The sequence below is a fragment of the Podarcis cretensis genome (assembly GCF_951804945.1).
Source record: "Podarcis cretensis genome assembly, chromosome: 4".
NCBI classification, from domain to species: Eukaryota; Metazoa; Chordata; class Lepidosauria; order Squamata; family Lacertidae; genus Podarcis; species Podarcis cretensis.
Genome location: NC_137173.1, coordinates 4,172,077 through 4,188,211, shown reverse-complemented (window position 1 = coordinate 4,188,211; position 16,135 = coordinate 4,172,077). Strand labels below are relative to the sequence as shown.

Sequence of the window (16,135 nt, the reverse complement as noted above, 5' to 3'; positions counted from 1 at the left end):
GCGTCACAGGGTTGTTGTGAGGCTCAAAGACCGGGCGGGGAAATCTTCACGCCATCTGGAGCTCTTTAGAGGAATGGTAGGGGGAAGATGTATCAATAACAGCAACATTGGTCATACACAGTACGTTTCCGAGCACAATTCAAAGTGTTGGTGCTGACCTTTAAAGCCCTAAACAGCCTCAGCCCAGTATACCTGAAGGAGCGTCTCCACCCCCATCGTTCTGCCCGGACACTGAGGTCCAGCACCGAGGGCCTTCTGGCGGTTCCCTCATTGCGAGAAGCAAAGCTACAGGGAACCAGGCAGAGGGCCTTCTCGGTAGTGGCGCCCGCCCTGTGGAACGCCCTTCCAGCAGATGTCAAAGCGATAAACAACTACCTGACATTCAGAAGACATCTGAAGGCAGCCCTGTTTAGGGAAGCTTTTAATGTGTGACATTTTGATGTATTTTTAATCCTTGTTGGAAGCCGCCCAGAGTGGATGGGGAAACCCAGCCAGATGGGTGGGGTACAAATACATTATTATTATTATTATTATTATTATTATTATTATTATTACACAGAGCACACTAACCGGAATTAATGGACGGAAGCAGTAGTTTAAATCGGGATGCAGAAGCTGCTGCTCGACTCCAACTCACATCAATCCCCAAATACCTGTGAGACCCTACAGGTCTCGGGCTGTTAAGGAGGCAGTGGCGGCTCCCAACTTGAAAGGCTTTTAAAGAGGGTGGGACAAGTTGACAGGCTATCGAAGGCTACTAGGTTATACTGAGAGGCACTGACAGAGCTTCATGTCCACAAGTGGGGTTTTGAAACCGGGTCTCCCGGATCCTAGTCCGACATTCTAACCACTAGACCACCCTGGCTCCTATCCATACTGGGTCAGGAGCAAGTCTCGCTGAGCTCAGTGGGACTTTCTGAACTCTCAGGTGCATGCATACAAGATTGCAGCCTCCTTGCAGAATCTTTGCAATGCCTTTACGAAAACAGAAACTGAGCAGTGCCAGCTTTTGAAACTGCATCGGTTCCTCCAAAGAACGGCGGCTGTTCCTTCTTCCCAGGAGGCTGACTTACGTTGCATTACATTGTTTTCCTACTGCTCTTTCGAACGTTGCAACATTCCGCAGAAAAGAGGATGCTAAAATGATTTCCCCTTCCGCACTTTGGTGCGTGTGGTCTCACCCAAAAATGGAACCTGCACATCCGTTTGTCTGCGGTTTGCCAGAATTTGCCATGCCTCCCCTGTGGCCATCTGCCTTGGTGGCGCCGCAGCACATTGAGAGGGGCTGGTGATGCCGGTATCTGGCTGCCAGAGTCCCGGGGTTCTGAGTTCAAATTCCCGGCAATGAAGATCATAGGGTGACCACAGGTCAATCACTCCCTCTTACAGGGTGCTTGTGAAACCCCCATACCTGTGGAGCACTGAGCTCCTCAGAAAAAGATGAGGAACATATTGCATCTGTCTGCCTTGAGAGGCAATGGAGTGTGCCTCTAGGGGTGAAGTCAAACTGCTGTGACCTCTCAGGACAGGGGTCAGCAACGTGCGGCCCATGGGCCGGATGCGGCCCACGAAGACAGTTTTACCAGCTCATGAGCCACCCACAAACCGAGCCACCCGCTTGGCAAGTCCCCCGCGCACTGCGCTAAAGCAATGCAGCACGGCGCCAGGACTCGCCGAGTGGCGCCGGAAATGGCGTCTGCACATGCACAGATACCAGAAATTGCGTCTGCGCATGTCCAGATGCAAAAAACCGCTTCTGCGCGGACACAATTTACGGCGTCACGCTGCACCAGTCCGGCTCACAGACGAACTCCGTGGGAGTGATCCGGCCCATGGCCAGGAATCCTTGCTGACCCCTGTCCCAGGAGATCCTGGGCTGCCCAGATGACAAGACGCTGATGTGGTCCAAAGAGCAAGACGTTTGGCACCAGCTTGGCTGCAGGAGTTGCTGGAAGGAGGCCTACAAGGGATTCCAATCTGGGTTTGTGTAGGGTTTACCTCTTCGCCTTTTCTTCTCCCACTAGGCAGCAGAGGTTTAGGATCAGAGTTTTCCTTCTCCTAGACAGGCTCCCTTCCCATCTGCCCCTCACTTCCCTCTACAGCATGTGCAGAAGCCGCTTCCATGACCGTTGGCCCCCCTCTTGGTCTTGTCAGCTCAATCTGCCAGAGCCTGTCTTTGCAGGAAAGGGGAGGTTCCTCACATCCTCCATTACAGGGGCTTAGATGACTGTTGGGGTCCCTGCCAACTCTACAGCTCAATGATTCTATGATCACCAGCACAGATTTGAGGCCTCCTTTCTGGGCTGACTGTCCAAGACCAAAACGAAAGCAGAGCTATTACGAAAAGCCATTCTTGGCTCAAGCCCGCTCAGAGGAAGAGAGGCGTTCCCCAACATATCCAAGAGTTGTTTGCCATTGTTCTGCCTTTTCAAAGAATGTCCTTTTACACTGATGATGATGATGATGATGATGAAGATGATGATGATTAAAGGAATGTTCCCTTCATTGGTCTACTAATCCGCAAACAGTACAAATTAGCAATGCTTTTAACAGACAGGAAAACAAAGATGATCTCATTGCCCTTTTCATAAGCAGGGGGAGGGGGGATAATTTTGACAGCGCGGCATTTCCTGCCTTAGTTTAATTGCAACCATCAATATTTTAAATGATGCTGGATAGCCCAGGAATTGGAGAGAAATCATGCTAAGCCTATGAAGAGAGAGCGCAAGATGCCTTTCAGGGAGGACTGAGCTCTTCAGCTTGTAGAAGATGAGAGGGAGCAGACCAATCCCCAGGAGCGAATTTTGCAAAACATTGCTTCAGACAGGGGCAGGTCTCGCAGTGCTACTTTTACCGAGGATCTTTGCACATGGGCAGGATCACATGGGTGGAGGAGAGGATCCTTCCAGCTAGCAGGACCTTTGTGGTCACAAAGCAGCGAGGCCAGACAAATGCCAACTGCTCACTTCTCCTTTCTCTAGCGATGTCGAAACCAGGGGATAAAACGGCTTTAAATCACACAGGAAAATGAATTAATGGGTCATTCCCCTTGTGACAATTCTTCTTTGTTAGCCAGGGTCTCTATTTACCATGGCGAATGTTACTTCTTAATCACACAAGAGAGAAAGTGAAGATTGAATCAGTGCACTAATTGAAGAAGTGATAATATAATTGATGGGGTTTTCCACTCGCGTCATCTTTATATAGATGTAGATAAAACAGAGAGACCTTTGAACATGTGGATTACCGAGAATCAAGGCTTGGATAGAAACCAAGAGATCTTAATCACAGGCTTCCTGCAGTTTTTGCTTTGCTAATTAGCAAACATGTAGGGCTGAGAAACAGTGATCTGGTGGGAATATTCAGCAGCCCATCCCTCAACAAAAATTCCTTGCATGAATGAATTAAGTGGATGCTTGTCAAATTTGCAGATGACACAAAAACTGGGAGTGGTAGATAATCAGGTGACAGTATCAGGGTTCAAGATGCTCTTAACAGGTTGAAGAGATGGAACCAAACCAACAAAATGAATTTCAATGGGGACAAGTGCCAGGTTCTGCACTTAGGCAGGAAAAACCAGGTTCACAAATAAACAATGGGGGACACCTGGCTTGCCAGTAGTACATGTGGAAAGGATCAAGGGGTCTTAGTAGACTACAAGCTTAACTCAAGCCAACAGTGTGATGCAACAGCAAAAGAAGAAATGCTATTCTAGGCTGAATCAACAAAAGTCAAGTGTCCAGATCAAGGAAAGTAATACTACCATTCTATTCTGCCGCTGTAGGTTAAGCCACAGAGCCTAGGACTTGCCGATCAAAAGGTTGGCGGTTCGAATCCCCGCGACAGGGTGAGCTCCCGTTGCTCAGTCCCTGCTCCTGCCAACCTAGCAGTTCGAAAGCACGCCAGTGCAAGTAGATAAATAGGTACCACTCCAGCGGGAAGGTAAAAGGCATTTCCGTGTGCTGCTCTGGTTCTCCAGAAGCGGCTTAGTCATGCTGGCCACATGACCCAGAAGCTGTACGCCGGCTCCCTCGGGCAGTAAAGCGAGATGAGTGCCGCAACCCCAGAGTCGGCCACGACTGGACCTAATGGTCAGGGGTCCCTTTACCTTTACCTATTCTGCCTTGGTCAGACCCCACCTGGAATACCGTGTCCAATTCTGGGCACCACAATTTAAGAAGGATGTTGACAAGCTGGAAGGTGGGCAGAGGAGGGTGACCAAGAATGATCAAGGGTCTAGAAACCAAGCCTCATGAGGAATGGTTGAGGGAGTTGGACATGTTTAGCCTGGAAAAAAGGAGACTGAGAGGAGATATATCTAAAGGGCTGTCACATGGAAGATGGCGCCATTATGTTTTCTCCTGCTCTGGATGGTAGGAGTCAAGTTAGTGGAATCATATGGCAAGAAAGGAGATTCCGACTAAACATTCAGAAGAGCTGTTCACAGTGGAACAGACCTGCAACACGAAAGAATCTTTCCCAGGTGCTGATGACTTGGTCTTACAAACTCTTCCCATGTATAAAGTGCCAACAAGCTAGTCCTCAGGGCTCTGCAATCGCCCCCCCCCCCCCGCCCCCAATAGAGGAACCAAATAGAGTCACACCAGGATGAATCAGGAGCACAAACTTAGCTACTCCCACAGAGCCAGCTGCAAACAACATCCTTTAGCCATGCTTTAGCCAAGATACCATCCTCTCTCTGTACTGTACAAATCCTCATTTCTCTGGCAATTATTTATCCAGCAGCCGTGACTTGGGGACACTTCTATCAGTGAAAGCAAACAGTGGGCTAAAAGGGAGAGATCAAAATCCCTTCTTTACCGTTCACCTTCCCAATTTCTTTTCCCTAAAGACTGATGAGAGAGACAAAGTGAGTGCAAGTGTTGCACTCGGGCAGGATTCAAGTAGTCGTTCAGCCAAGCACCTAGTTCTCATTGAGGTGGCAAACTTGTCTCTGGGCTGTACCATTTCAGACTGTGAGGGAAAACCATACTTTGTGGAATGTTCGTACATTTTTTTTTAAAAAAAAAATCCTTGCAGACAGAAAGCTAGCATGCAAGCAGAGGTGCCAACTTGAATAACATATGGGGGGGCAGGTAAGCCCTGCCCCACATAATCGATCACATATTAGGTTAGGTTAGACTGAGTCTGAGGGTGGGTTGGGGCAGTGCATATGATTTCTGCAAAGTAGCTATTTGTGTGCCATGACTCTGCACAAACTCTGGCCACAACAAGGCGCCACCTTAAAACCAAAATGCCTGTTTAGTTCTGGGAAATGTTCTGGGTTTTGTTTTGCTTTCTTTCCAAACTATATTGATTTTTTTTACTTAAAAAAGCAGCTACCAAGCATACAGTATTGTCTTCCAGGACCAATACATGCACAGGTGTTAAGTCTTGCCATGCGTGCAGCCATCCACATGTTCCCAAAACGAACTTGGAAAATCTTTCTACATCAAGCTTGCATCCAGAGAGTATCCAATCTAAAGTGTCAAGGTAATTTCTCCCTAGTGGCAGCTGTGACTGAGACGGACGGCAAATTACTGTGCTGCTATTTTAAAAAAGGGATACTGTGCTTCTTGTTAATACTGTAAAGGATATGACTCGAGATACGATGGAGTCAAACCCAACTCCTTCTTTCCCCCACCAATGGGGAATTAAACATTCCAGTGCCATAAATCATGGTCAGTGTCAATCCAGGTGTCAAGCAGGTGTCAATCTGGAGGGAAAGGGGAGATGGCGGGGTCCAAAAATTGGACGAGGATTCAGGAGTTGCATCCTCTGCAATATGAGGATGGGGGGGGGGGGTTGGCCCTTTTGGATCTTGCTCAAAATAAAAAATAAAAGATATTCCCTGTTACAAGAGATGGGGAAGCGGGGAAGAGAAGCACGCAGAAGACAGCAAGTATAGAAATGTTTTCTTTTAATGCCACCCTCTCTCCTTTCCCTTATTCATCCCGCCCTCAATTTGTGGCATTGTCTTCCCGTATGGGTGCAATAAAAAGGTTGGCTTGTTAAGAAGAGCGCAACAAATGTTTACCGTTCTGGGTGGTGGTTGTTGCTCACGGAAAGCAGAACAAAACACACGCACACACCCAAAAAACCCCCTGCAGGCAGTAAAATAACTGCATTATTAAGGGTTTGGGGGGCAGCAAATGCCCATCTGTGCAATCGGCGCTGCCCCCTCTCGCTGCTGCCTTTTCTCGGACTTGAATCAAGGCTGCACTCTGCACATACTCCCGCGCCTCCCGCGCCTTGATTCCTGAGCACCTGCGGAGATCCGCGGCGCAAATCTGCGCGCCCACCCCGGGACCCCCGGCTCCCTCCGCAGCCGCCCGACCCGGGGGAGTCGCTGGCAAGACTGCCTCTGGGTACGTGCAGAAGGCACCGCCGGCCTGGTCCGCTGCCGCGCCCTCCCTCCGGCTGCGCCCCGCCGACTCACAGGCCTCCACCAGGCCGAGGAAGCGCGCCTTCTGCGCCCGATCCCGCTGCTGCAGCTGCCGGACGATGTGGCGCTTCCAGCAGCGGCGACACAGCCGGCCACCGCCGCCGCCGCTCTCGGCCATGGCGCCCCGATGCAGCCCCGGGGGCCCGGATGACAAAGGGCGACGCGCGGCCAAAGGGGGAGGGAACTCCCAGTGACGTCGACGCCCAGGGGTGGGGCCAGAGCGGGGGAATCCCCCCGGAGTCGCCGCCCGGAGGAAGACACCCAGTGCCGGATTTGGCTATAAACTAAACAAGCTATAGCCACTCTCTTGGAGGTCCATAAATTACCATATAGCATGTCAAAACAAAATTAAAAAATTCCTTCCAGTAGCACCTTAAAGACCAACTAAGTCAGTTCTTGGTATGAGCTTTCGTGTGCATGCACACTTCTTCAGATACACTGAAACAGAAGTCACCAGACCCTTCTATATAGTGAGAAGGTGGGGAGGGGTATTATTCAGTGGGATACGTGGATTGTAGAGGGTTCTTAATTCTAAGACCCTTGGGTATAATGCCCAGGTTCTTGCATTTAGTAAGAAAGAAGATATCAGTCTGTACCTGTGCAAGTTTCTTGGTGAGGTTGATGGACTTCCATTTCATGCGGCTCAATGTGGTGCCTTCCATAGTTCCAGTTACAGATAGGTAGCCGTGTTGGTCTGCCATAGTTAAAACAAAATAAAAAAAATTCCTTCCAGTAGCACCTTAAAGACCAACTAAGTTAGTTCTTGGTATGAGCTTTCGTGTATTTCCCAGTAGTGATGTATGGAAGTGAGAGCTGGACCATAAGCTGGACCATAAAGAAGGCTGATCGCCGAAGAATTGATGCTTTTGAATTATGGTGCTGGAGGAGACTCTTGAGAGTCCCATGGACTGCAAGAAGATCAAACCTCTCCATTCTGAAGGAAATCAGCCCTGAGTGCTCACTGGAAGGACAGATTGTGAAGCTGAGGCTCCAGTACTTTGGCCACCTCATGAGAAGAGAAGACTCCCTGGAGAAGACCCTGATGTTGGGAAAGATGGAGGGCACAAGGAGAAGGGGGCGACAGAGGACGAGATGGTTGGATAGTGTTTTCGAGGTTACCAGCATGAGTCTGACCAAGCTGCGGGGGGCAGTGGAGGACAGGAGTGCCTGGCGTTCTCTGGTCCATGGGGTCACGAAGAGTCGGACACGACTAAACGACTAAACAACAACAACAACATGAGCTTTCGTGTGCATGCACACTTCTTCAGATACCTTCAGGTTCATTTTGTTTTGACTATGGCAGACCAACACGACTACCTATCTGTAACTGGAACATATAGCATGTGTTCAACACAAAAAACAGCAACAATTTGTTGTTGACAAAGGACAGCTGGACATAGAAAGCACAGATGTCAACTTTCCCTTTTTTAAAAGGGAAATTCCCTTATTCCAAATAGGATTCCTCACAAGAAAAGGGAAAAGTTGACAGCTATGATATAAAGGGCCCCATTACCTTCAGTGGCTTAGGGCCTCATCCAACCTAAATCTGGACCTGAAGACATCGCATAAAGCAGAATGCGGAAAGCATCCAGAGGGAGACCGTTCCCCTGTCGAACAGCTCTGTCAGAAAGCTTTTTTCTGTATGTTTAGTCAGAATCTCCTTGCAACTTGAAGCCATTGGTTCAAGTCCTACAAGACTCAGCTAGATTGGTAAAGAAAAAGCATTTTATAGGTGTTGTATATGTGATATATAACACTGTGGCACCAGATGGAGTCCCACCATTCCCTACCAGATTTCACTGTACGAGTTTGCAATGCGTTTAACTGAATCGCTTCTTTGAGGTGTCTACATCCAGCCCTACGCTCTCCAGCAGGAGAAAACAAGCTTGTTCTCTCTTCCATGTGACAGTCTTTGAAATATTTGAAGATGGCTATCCTGTCAGTCTTCTTCTTTTGAGGCTAAACATACCCAGCTCCTTCAGCTGTTCCTCATAAGGCTTGGTTTCCAATATTTTCCTCATGATGAGGAGAGTTGACCTGCTGATTTTCTTTTTGTCACATGACTGAGATACACACAAGATTCCTGCAAGGGGGTAGGAAGAGAAGAGAAGGCAGCCCAGCTTATCTCGCACTCCTGCCTTAGAATCCTAGAACTGTAGAGTTCGAAGGGACTCCAATGGTCATCCAGTCCAACCCCCTGCAAAACAGGAATCAATTTAGTTTTCTCATAAGCCCTCCAGGGAGAGATCGTGTCATTTCTTTATGTTCTGTACTGCATTCAGCATGCCAGCGATAGTAAGAGATGTGGCATTTTTGAAGGAAATTGGGGGCTCATTACATACAGCCATGCCTCCATGTTTCCTTCTCTGAAAAATGCTCTCGGATGGTCAATATAAGGCAACTGTGACACCTGGTGGCTGGATAGATGAATGCACTTGGAATATTTCCCCATGCTAGTAATGTACTAAAAGGTAAAGGTAAAGGTACCCCTGCCCGTACGGGCCAGTCTTGACAGACTCTGGGGTTGTGAGCCCATCTCACTCAAGAGGCCAGGGGCCAGCGCTGTCCGGAGACACTTCCGGGTCATGTGGCCAGCGTGACATCGCTGCTCTGGCCAGAGCCAGAGCCAGAGCCGCACACGGAAACGCCGTTTACCTTCCCGCTGGTAAGCGGTCCCTATTTATCTACTTGCACCAGGAGGTGCTTTCGAACTGCTAGGTTGGCAGGCGCTGGGACCGAGCAGCGGGAGCGCACCCCGCCGCAGGGATTCGAACTGCCGACCTTTCGATCGGCAAGTCCTAGGCGCTGAGGCTTTAACCCACAGTGCCACCTACGTATTTTAAAACCAGGAGATTGAAACATTGGACCAGATCCATTGCTCGTGCCTTTTCTTCAGAGGTAAGGAAAACACTGGATGGCTTTAAAGCAGTGGCCAAACTTGGCCCTCCAGCTGTTTTGGGACTACAAGTCCCATCATCCCTAGCTAACAGGACCAGTGGTCACGGATGATGGGAATTGTAGTCCCAAAACAGCTGGAGGGCCAAGTTTGGCCATCACTGTTTTAAAGGATCACATACATTTTTCCTGTGGCATTAATTAAGGGTCAGTGGCTTAGAACCTGCTTCTTTAGATGTTTGTGGAAGTAAATCAGGCATCTTTAACCAGATTCAGAAAGGGGGGGGGATTTATTTTGAAACAAATCCCTTGAACAGAAGAATGCAACGTGTTGTTTTCTCCAAGTCACTGTGGCAGCTCATGCCTGACATACAGTGGTTCCTCGGGTTAAGAACATAATTCGTTCTGGAGGTCTGTTCTTAACCTGAAACTGTTCTTAACCTGAAGACCACTTTAGCTAATGGGGCCTCCTGCTGCCACCGCGCCCCGGAGCACAATTTCTGTTCTCATCCTGAAGCGTTGCAGGAACCCCACCCCCAATCATTCAGTTTGTACAAACACGGCACACACACACTCACACAAATCAGCCATACATCGGATCTGTACCGTTCCACTTTGATTTTACACGATGAAGGAAGGACTATCAAAGGGGGGAGACTTGACACAAGGTAGCCATAATCCCCCAACACGTCCACAGCGAGCCCTACCCAGTTGGCATGCCAACCTTGATGGTCCTAGGCAGAAGATCATTACACTCACAAAGGACCTGCATATGGAAGTGTGGCTAGTTTCAGAACTTACAGGGTTAAGGAGTTCTGAGTGACGTCTCACATTCCTGAGGCGTGGCCAGGTTCGAAGCAGAGAGGAGTGGTTTTCCTCTGTGTCTGTTCTGGCTTCTGACGGTGGAAGAAGCAGGATGAGCGCTTTAAGCCCAGGGAATCTCTTTATTGTTTAACTGCATGAATAAAGACTGAGACACATACACACTGATGTCTAAGTGTGTTTGATCTGCTAAACACCCGGACACAGGCAGCTTCCACGCTGCGGAAAGCTCTGCGGGACGTAGCTGACGCTGGACGGAGAATCGGGAGCAGAGAGGCGCTGGAGGAAGTGTGCCAGGCTGCAATCCAATTAGCTACGCCTAATTGGGGTCCAATCCAATTAGCTACGCCACATTTCAAAGGAAGTGGATTCAGTACGGACTGAAACAAAGGACAGTGACCAGCCCTTCCCTCTAATCATGGGGTGGGGGAAAGGAGGAACTGGACAGGTGACAAGAGACTCAGGTTACCACCACAACTCCTCCCTGAACCCCTCCTCTTTGTGATGTGTCAATGATGTAGTCGTGATGTAGTCTTAGGGGTGTAGCATGGGGAATTAGTAGCTAATAAAAGGTGGGGTCTTCTTTTGTTCAGGGCTTCCGTCTTGTTCCACCTTGTGGCAGGTGGGAGTTCTGTCGCAACAGTCTTCAATAAAGACCAAGCCTACTGGCTGCTGTTTTGCTCTGGTATTCCTGGCTGGTGTCCTTGTTGTTTTTTGTCCAAGGGAGCCCTCAGATTTCTCCGTTAACAGAAGCAAAGTTCTTAACCTGAGGTACAATTTCTGGGTTAGAAGAGTCTGTAACCTGAAGCGTCTGTAACCCGAGGTACCACTGTATACACATGCAGAACAGACCACATAAATGACACATAATGTGCAATGTTCAAGCGAGAGCTCATTTTATTTGAAGTGTGGGAAGGCAAAAAACAGAAAGATTCAACAACAAGATTCAAGCAGACCAAACAACACTGAGGAAATTGATGAGACACAATAAATCTCTCTTGGGAGCACCTGTTATTTTCTTCTGTCTAGCAGCACAGTCTAGTTTCAGTTGTTATGTCCGACTCTCGGCTTTTCAGTGACATGCTACATTCTGACCCGAGGCTTGCTTGTGATCCCTAAAAGATAAGAAATGAGGGTTACTATATCCCATTTGGCTCACAAAATGTCTCAGCTGGGACAGTGATGAGGTGAATTTATAGGGCATTTTCCAGAGAAGGTGGGTGAAGAATTTCTGCCACTTTTACAGAACTCTCACAAAGGTTGTAAAAAGTTTGGGATGTGAGGGTACTCGCTATTAGACAGGTTGGCTGAATCATCACTGTCTCCCCACCCCCACCCCATATAACTTGCTGCACTCAGCAGCTGGCTGCTATTGAGTTAAAAATCTCTTTTAAGGATGCTGCAAGAATGTTACTATGTGATGACTTAGTGCTGCTCCCTGAAACATTGTACAGGAAACAAAGGTGTTTGTTTCCTATTTGAAAGAGCAGTTGACTGCTGCTGAGTTCAGAGGCTTTCCCTTGTTAAACAGGCGCCGTCCCATCAGAGTGTGTGTGTGTGTGTGTGTGTGAGAGAGAGAGAGAGAGAGAGAGAGAGACTTACAGCAGGGCAGTCCAACTTTTCATACCAAGTGGGCTGCAAGATGCCTTTGACATAGATCCCATGGGTTGCACAAGGCCAAAATTTGAGCCCTTCCCCAGCCCTCATGCTGCCTCCCCAAGAATGGCTCATGGCGGCTCTAGGCCTTTGGGGCAAGGCTCTGGCAGGGTCCTAGAACCCTCCCTCTTCTTCCCAAATCTGGGAAAGAGCCAGTGTGGTGTAGTGGTTAAGAGCGGTAGAACCGGGTTCACGTCCCCGCTCCTCCACATGCAGCTGCTGGGTGACCTTGGGCTAGTCACACTCAGTGGCGTAGTGTGGGTTGTCAGCACCCGGGGCAAGGCAAGTAATTTGCGCCCCCTAACCCGTGAATTTTAGCACTCGAGTCTCTTCTACTAGATTAGCGTCCCTCCCCCCAGATGTTGCGCCCGGTGCGGCCGGCCCCCCCTGTACCCCCCACGCTACGCCACTGGTCACACTTGAAGTCTCTCAGCCCCACTTACCTCACAGAGTGTTTGTTGTGGAAGAGGAAGGGAAAGGAGAATTTTAGCTGCTTTGAGACTCCTTCGGGTAGTGATAAAGAGGGGATATCAAATTCAAAGACTTCTTAGTAGGCTTTGGGAAGGTGAATGGAGGACTCTAGGAGCCTGTCAGAGGCTCACACCTCCTTCCCAAAGCCCAGCACTTCGCTTACCCAGTTTTGGGAAGGCAGCACAAGGGCTGTTGGGGTTGTGTGTCAAACGTTGCCAAGGGCTGCCAAAAATCCTTGGCCACATCTTGGACTGCCCTGACTTATAGGATGGCGTGAAGAATCTGGACAGTTTAAAAAGAACTAAAGATCTAGCACATAGGTGGTTTGGAATGTGAGCAAGCCAGTCTGCAGGTGGAATTAAGCCAAACTTGTCCTTCCTTGCTCTTCAGTGTTTTGAATGTTTGTGCATTACACTAGGAGAAATGATTTGGCCAGAGGGTATCCATGCCAGACTTAAGCTGTTGGAAAGTTGTTTAAGTTAGGGATAGCCAGGTGTTTAACCTGATTTATTTTGCTTTGTCCCTTTTTTGCTCCTTTTGGGTTTGCTTTGTGTGCTAAAATTTCTTCTCTGTTTTCAAGGGGGTCCAGTTAAAATGCAGAGAGAAATTCAGACCACCATAAGTACATAGATGGTCTCTGTGCTTAATTTTTTTTTGGGGGGGGGGGGGAGTATTAAAAACCGAACAATGGAGAATTCTGACTGCATTGGTTCCAGTTTGGTAAGTTAATTCTCAGCTCCAAAATCCAGGAAGAAATCTGGATGAGAGAAATTTTGCAAGCATCCCTAATGGTAGGCTAAAATTATCTTTCTGTAGCTTGGGTCTAAAGAGAGCAACATTAAAGGCCATATATCTCATTGTGATGATAGTGAAACAATGATGTTAACTATTTTTCAATCATGAAGCATAAATCTGCAAGATGAGGTACAGGAAGTCCAGTGAAGCCACACTTTATGGTACCTAGATCAGGACTTTGTTTTATTCCAAAGATCAAAGTCTGGCAAAGGTAAGTGGAACGGATATAGAATGTTTGAAAGAGAACAGATTTGACCTTAAGATCTATGTTTTGCAGGACAATGTTCTAAAGGAAATATTTGAAATCTTGGTGGATCATCAACATTCACAGACTTCCTCCTCTGTGGTCAGTAATAAGAATCTGGATTTGTAAGTCTTTTGGACCTCCCAGAAAAGAGCTTTCAGTAACTTACTGTATCTCCTGATCCTATTCTTTTCCAGATCACTCTAGCAAACCTATTGATGAAAACCACAGAGAAGTTAGTAGCCCTTCAATATGGTTCCAGCGTTGCAGCAAAACAATTAACAGCTGTCTTGAGATATAACAACACTGTCACAGTCAGCCTTATCATGAAGGAAACATTTACTTACCAAGCCCCCAATTGCATTCTCTTAAGTGTGGCAACAAAACCCAGAGCAAGGAAGAGCAACGCAGCCAGGGTGCCCGTCACAACGACGAGATTGGTAGCCACTGCAGGCAAAAATGAGAAAGAACGAAGTATTTTATACGTTCAGACCTGCAAGCAGTCACGACTTCCAGCATTTGTCATGTCCTGAAATAATCTGCAGAGCTGGGGGATCCATAGCTGAACCACAGGCAAGAATGTCCTTTAGTGACTGGATCTAGGAAAGCCCCTTGAAAGCAAAGAGGCCAAAGTACCAAACCCAGTGGATACTTACTCACATTACTCGGAGGCGGCCCACTGTCAATGCTCCCACCGAACCCTCTGCCGGAGCAGAAGGGAGGGGCCCATCCATAGGAACAATGGCAGTTTCTCTTGCTGTTGCACACCTGGAAAACATAAAGGGTGTCAAGCAGTAACTGGCACATATAACCTACTTGGCTAATATTGTATTCAAACAAGAACTTCCACAAGGATGGCAAGTGCAGGTTTGCCACTGGCAAAGCCAGCAGATGTAACAAAACAAAACAAAACAAAACACTGTTGTAAAAGGAATGTTCTTGTCAACGTGTTTTTTTGCAAATGCTTCATAGGAAGTTGCTACGGGCTCCCCCTTGGTGTCCTGGGTTCCAGAATGCAACAAACACTCTACCAACAATACTCTGCATGCAACAGTACTGAAAACAGCTCCTTTGTTACCCTCATCACAACACAATAGGCTTTAAGATGGGCTCTAATCCAGGGGTCAGTAAACTTTTTCAGCAGGGTGTCAGTCCACTGTCCCTCAGACCTTGTGGAGGGCTGGACAATATTTTGAACGAATTCCTATGCCCCACAAATAACCCAGAGATGCATTTCAAATAAAAGCACACATTCTACTCATGTAAAAACACACTGATTACATTTTACTCATGTAAAAACACACTGATTCCCAGATCATCCGTGGGCTGGACTGAGAGGGCAATTGGGCCAGTTCCAGCACCTGGGCCTTCGTTTGCCCACCCATGCTCTAACCCCTGGTCAGATGCCTTTCCCCACCATCACTCTAGCCACCTACCTAAGCACTTCACAACAAGGAGCCCATATTCTGCATGACACCCAAGGGTGATCATGTCAAACACTGAAGTTATTGCAATTCTGGGCTGCATCAATAGGAGTATAGCATCTAGATCAAGGGAAGTAATAGCGCCACTGTATTCTGCTCTGGTCAGACCTCACCTGGAGTACTGTGTCCAGTTCTGGGCACCACAGTTCAAGAAGGACACTGACAAACTGGAACGCGTCCAGAGGAGGGCAACCAAAATGGTCAAAGGCCTGGAAACAATGCCTTATGAGGAACGGCTAAGGGAGCTGGGCATGTTTAGCCTGGAGAAGAGGAGGTTAAGGGGTGATATGATAGCTATGTTCAAATATATAAAAGGATGTCACATAGAGGAGGGAGAAAGGTTGTTTTCTGCTGCTCCAGAGAAGCGGACACAGAGCAATGGCTCCAAACTACAAGAAAGAAGATTCCACCTAAACATTAGGAAGAACTTCCTGGCAGTAAGAGCTGTTTGACAGTGGAATTTGCTGCCAAGGAGTGTGGTGGAGTCTCCTTCTTTGGAGGTCTTTAAGCAGAGGCTTGACAACCATATGTCAGGAGTGCTCTGATGGTGTTTCCTGCTTGGCAGGGGGTTGGACTCGATGGCCCTTGTGGTTTCTTCCAACTCTATGATTCTATGATTCTATGATTGCCTCTTTCCACAGATCAATTGTGGGTTCAACATTAACCTGAGCAGGTCTCAAGGGATGGCATATTTTCTTCCTTTTTTTTACTACTTACCCCTCTGTTGCTACATTTTGAAAAATCACAGTCATAATTCAAAACGGCCCGGTCAACACAAGATCTGTTCATGCATATCTGGAAAGGGATGTATGAAATGTTAATTTTATATAGTGCACTGGCAGCTGAACAGCTTGGATTCTGACAGTTTGGAAGCCAAGACTCCTGGTGAATACTCCTAGGCTGTGCACAAGCAGACCTTGGAACAGGAGGTGTGGGTGCTCCTGCTGCAGAGAGAGCTGTGCTTCCCCCACTCTTTCCTTCATTAATGACACACATAAGGGCTCCAGATCCAGCATCGCCTTGTTTCAGGTGACCTATCCACTTGTGTGGTTATTTTTTTTAAGCTCCTTGCATGGCCAACTGCTTGAACATTTGTTCTGTGCTTTATTTTTTATTATTGCTTTTAGACTGGTCATTTTCATATTTTGATAACTGCTCTGAGAAGCAGAGAGGAAGCTGCCTGATTGACCTAAGGACCAGCTAGTCAGCAATGTGTACCGTCCTGCCCTAAGAAAGGGGAAAGTGGTCTGATGACTAAAATGAGCGGTAGCCAATCAGCACAGAAGAACAGGTTTCCCCTGACCTAAGTCTGGCAGAGAAGAA

The 16,135-nt window shown here is 47.9% G+C and overlaps 2 protein-coding genes across 6 annotated transcripts in view; both read right to left on the bottom strand.

The window, feature by feature from the left end:
- The window catches only part of ATG16L2 (autophagy related 16 like 2), a 56,237-nt gene extending 49,631 nt beyond the window's left edge, over nucleotides 1–6,606 (bottom strand). Inside the window, exon 1 of the mRNA XM_079973797.1 lies at nucleotides 6,440–6,606. Within this exon, the coding sequence (XP_079829923.1) occupies nucleotides 6,440–6,563 (124 nt within the window). The 5' untranslated portion in view covers nucleotides 6,564–6,606. The remainder of the gene's footprint in view (nucleotides 1–6,439) is intronic.
- Nucleotides 6,607–11,034: 4,428 nt separating this feature from the next.
- LOC307214694 (disintegrin and metalloproteinase domain-containing protein 21-like) overlaps nucleotides 11,035–16,135 on the bottom strand; it is a 59,314-nt gene continuing 54,213 nt past the window's right edge. For 4 of the 5 annotated variants that reach the window (XM_079973575.1, XM_079973576.1, XM_079973574.1 and 1 more), the window contains 5 exons: nucleotides 15,530–15,607; nucleotides 13,985–14,096; nucleotides 13,676–13,775; nucleotides 13,498–13,540; nucleotides 11,035–11,277 (listed from right to left, as the gene is read on the bottom strand). In XM_079973575.1, the coding sequence (XP_079829701.1) occupies nucleotides 11,188–11,277; nucleotides 13,498–13,540; nucleotides 13,676–13,775; nucleotides 13,985–14,096; nucleotides 15,530–15,607 (423 nt within the window). In that variant the 3' untranslated portion in view covers nucleotides 11,035–11,187. The remainder of the gene's footprint in view (nucleotides 11,278–13,497; nucleotides 13,541–13,675; nucleotides 13,776–13,984; nucleotides 14,097–15,529; nucleotides 15,608–16,135) is intronic. The other variant, XR_013838249.1, reaches the window with a different exon arrangement.